At 48.2% G+C, this 2821-nt stretch overlaps 1 protein-coding gene across 1 annotated transcript; it reads left to right on the top strand.

The window, feature by feature from the left end:
• The first annotated feature begins 1664 nt into the window (after positions 1 to 1664).
• Positions 1665 to 2355, top strand: LOC109156527 (uncharacterized mitochondrial protein AtMg00810-like). The gene is made up of 2 exons (XM_019304379.1): positions 1665 to 2050; positions 2136 to 2355. Exons 1-2 carry the CDS (start codon positions 1665 to 1667, stop codon positions 2353 to 2355), a joined length of 606 nt encoding a protein of 201 aa, XP_019159924.1.
• The last annotated feature ends 466 nt before the right edge of the window (positions 2356 to 2821 follow it).

The raw sequence follows: 2821 nt of genomic DNA, 5'->3' as shown, positions 1-2821 counted from the left end.
TTAGTTCCCGTGCAACGCCGATAGTTTGGCACCGCAGGCTCGGTCAACCACACAGTCTTGTCCAGAATAAAATCCTTCGGCACTGCTCAGTCAATCAAAATAACACTAGTTTCGGGTCATGTACGGCTTGCCACCTGGGCAAGTCATCTCGCTTAAATTAGATAGGATAAACAATTCTAGCAACAATGTACTAGACTTATTGTATACGGATATCTGGGGGCCTGCACCAGTTATCTCGTCTAGTGGGTTTCGTTACTTCCTTTTATTTGTTGATGACTATTCCCGATATTGCTGGTTTTATCCATTAAGGGTAAAATCAGAAATCTATAAAATATTTGATGTGTTTCGTGTGTTAGTAGAGCGGCAATTTTCGCGCTCTATCAAGTCTATACAGTCGGATTTAGGGGGTGAGTACCGCAAACTTCATGTCACTTTTCAATCCCTTGGAATTAATCACCGCCAATCCTATGCTTACACACATGAGCAAAACGGAAGAGTTGAGCGCCGTAACAGACATACTGTCGAAACGAGCCTAGCTCTTCTCACCCAAGGGGTTGTCCCAAAACAATACTGGGATCATGCTTTCGAGACTGCTACATGTCTAATCAACTATCTCCCGTCCTCAGCACTAAATTTCGAAAGTCCATACTTCCGTCTTCATAAAAAGTTACCACCTTACCAATTTTTACGAGTCTTCGGGTGCTTATGTTACCCCTATCTAAGACCCTACAACCGGCATAAGATAGAGTTTCGTTCCACTCCTTGCGTCTTTCTGGGATACCCTCTGTCCTTTCGAGGGTACAGGTGCATGGATCTAACTAGTGGGAAGACTTATATCTGTCGCCATGTGCGGTTTGACGAGTCGATTTTTCCCTTTGCCACAGGTACATCACCGCGATTTGTTGAGCCACAGCCTGTGCCATGGGCAGCTGGACCCATAGTGTCAGTTCATGTTACATCTACGGTGCATCTTACCTCTCCATTACCACACGACTTTGACCCTCAGCCAATAGCTCAAGAGGACCCACAATTGGCCATTGAGCCCGTTGTCCCATCATCTCGAGGGCGGGGTCGGGGTCAGGGTCGGGCACAACCACAGGAGCGAGGCCATTTCATGCGCCTCCGCTGTATGACTCAAGGCACTAACTACAATAGCCGCTGATCCAACGTGTTATTCCCAGGATGTTGGCCACCCACAATGGTGGGATGCTGTGGACCAAGAGTTCAATGCTCTACTTCATAACGACACCTGGCGCCTGGTCCCACCTGACCCGACCATGAATATCATGGGGTGTAAGTGGGTGTTTCGCACCAAGCGCACTGCAGACGGCTCGGTAGAACGGCACAAAGTGCGCCTTGTGGCTAAGGGCTTTAACCAGGTAGCCGGAGAAGACTTCTTCGACACCTTCAGCCCAGTGGTAAACCCAACCACGGTTCGCCTACTGTTTTCGTTGGCTATCACCAACAAGTGGACTCTACAAAAACTAGATGTCCATAACGCCTTTCTAAATGGGCGCTTAGCAGAAACTGTCTATATGAAGCAACGACCTGGATATGAAGATCCGACTCATCCTAATCATGTCTGTCACTTGCAAAGATCTCTATATGGTCTTAAACAGGCCCCGCGGGCATGGTTTAAATGACTTCACGACTTCCTTCTTACCATGGGGTTTAGCGCGTCAAAAACAGATGTCTCTCTCTTTTACTACAGTGCAGATGGGTGTCAGGTATTTCTTCTTGTCTACGTTGATGACATCATTATGATGGGCAGTAATGCCACCCTAATCAGCACTTTGTTGGGGCGTCTTGCTACTGCTTTCAAGATCCGGGATCTCGGAAAGCCGAGGTTTTTCTTAGGCATTGAGACAGTAGACACTAAAGACGGTATGATCTTATCCCAGCGTCGCTACATGACTGATTTATTGAACTGTGCTGGCATGGTTGACTGCAAGCAACTAGCCATGCCTGCATCGACCACACAGGCAGTTACTTCGTCTGATGAGCCGTTTGATAATCCTACTCAGTACCGTCGGATTGTTGGAGCTTTACAGTATCTTACTATTTTCCGTCCTGATTTATCATATGCCGTAAATCGTTTATGTCAGTTTATGCATTCTCCGTCCGTTGATCACTAGGCTGGTCAAGCGGGTCTTACGGTATATTAAAGGCACCCTGGATTATGGGCTACGTCTTAGCTCTTTTCCTACTGCTTTCATTCACGCGTATTCTGACTCCGACTGGACTAGTTGTCCGATTGACAGGAAGAACACCAGTGGGTATGCAGTTTTTCTCGGGACCAATCTCATCTCATGGCTATCACGGAAACAGCGGACTGTGGCACGCTCCTCGACATAAGCAGAATATAAAGCCTTGACTGATGTTGCAGCTGAGGTTACTTGGGTTGTCTCTCTGCTCCGTGAGCTGGGGCTACATATTGGACAACCTTCTACTTTATGGTGTGATAATTTAGGGGCAACATACCTATGTGCCAATCCAGTTTTTCATGCCAGGACGAAGCATGTTGAGATCGACTACCACTTCTTTCGTGACAAGGTCGCAAGCGGGGAATTTGTGGTTAATTTTGTTTCGACTAAAGATCAGCTAGCGGATGTCTTCACCAAGCCTCTTTCGGGACCCAGGTTTATGGCTCTTCGAGACAAGCTCAACGTTGTTGATGGATATATTATACCCACGACCCGACCCGGGGTAGCAACGCGGACCCGGAGCACCACGGTGGAGCCCAGGAGCAACGCGGACCCGGGACACCACATTGGAGCCCAGGAGCAACGCGGACCCGGGGCACCACATTGGAGCCCAGGAG

The sequence above is a fragment of the Ipomoea nil genome, unplaced genomic scaffold, assembly GCF_001879475.1.
Source record: "Ipomoea nil cultivar Tokyo-kokei standard unplaced genomic scaffold, Asagao_1.1 scaffold2735, whole genome shotgun sequence".
Classification (NCBI taxonomy): domain Eukaryota; kingdom Viridiplantae; phylum Streptophyta; class Magnoliopsida; order Solanales; family Convolvulaceae; genus Ipomoea; species Ipomoea nil.
Note: the sequence above shows the minus strand (reverse complement) of the source record. Positions and strands in the feature narration are given on the sequence as shown.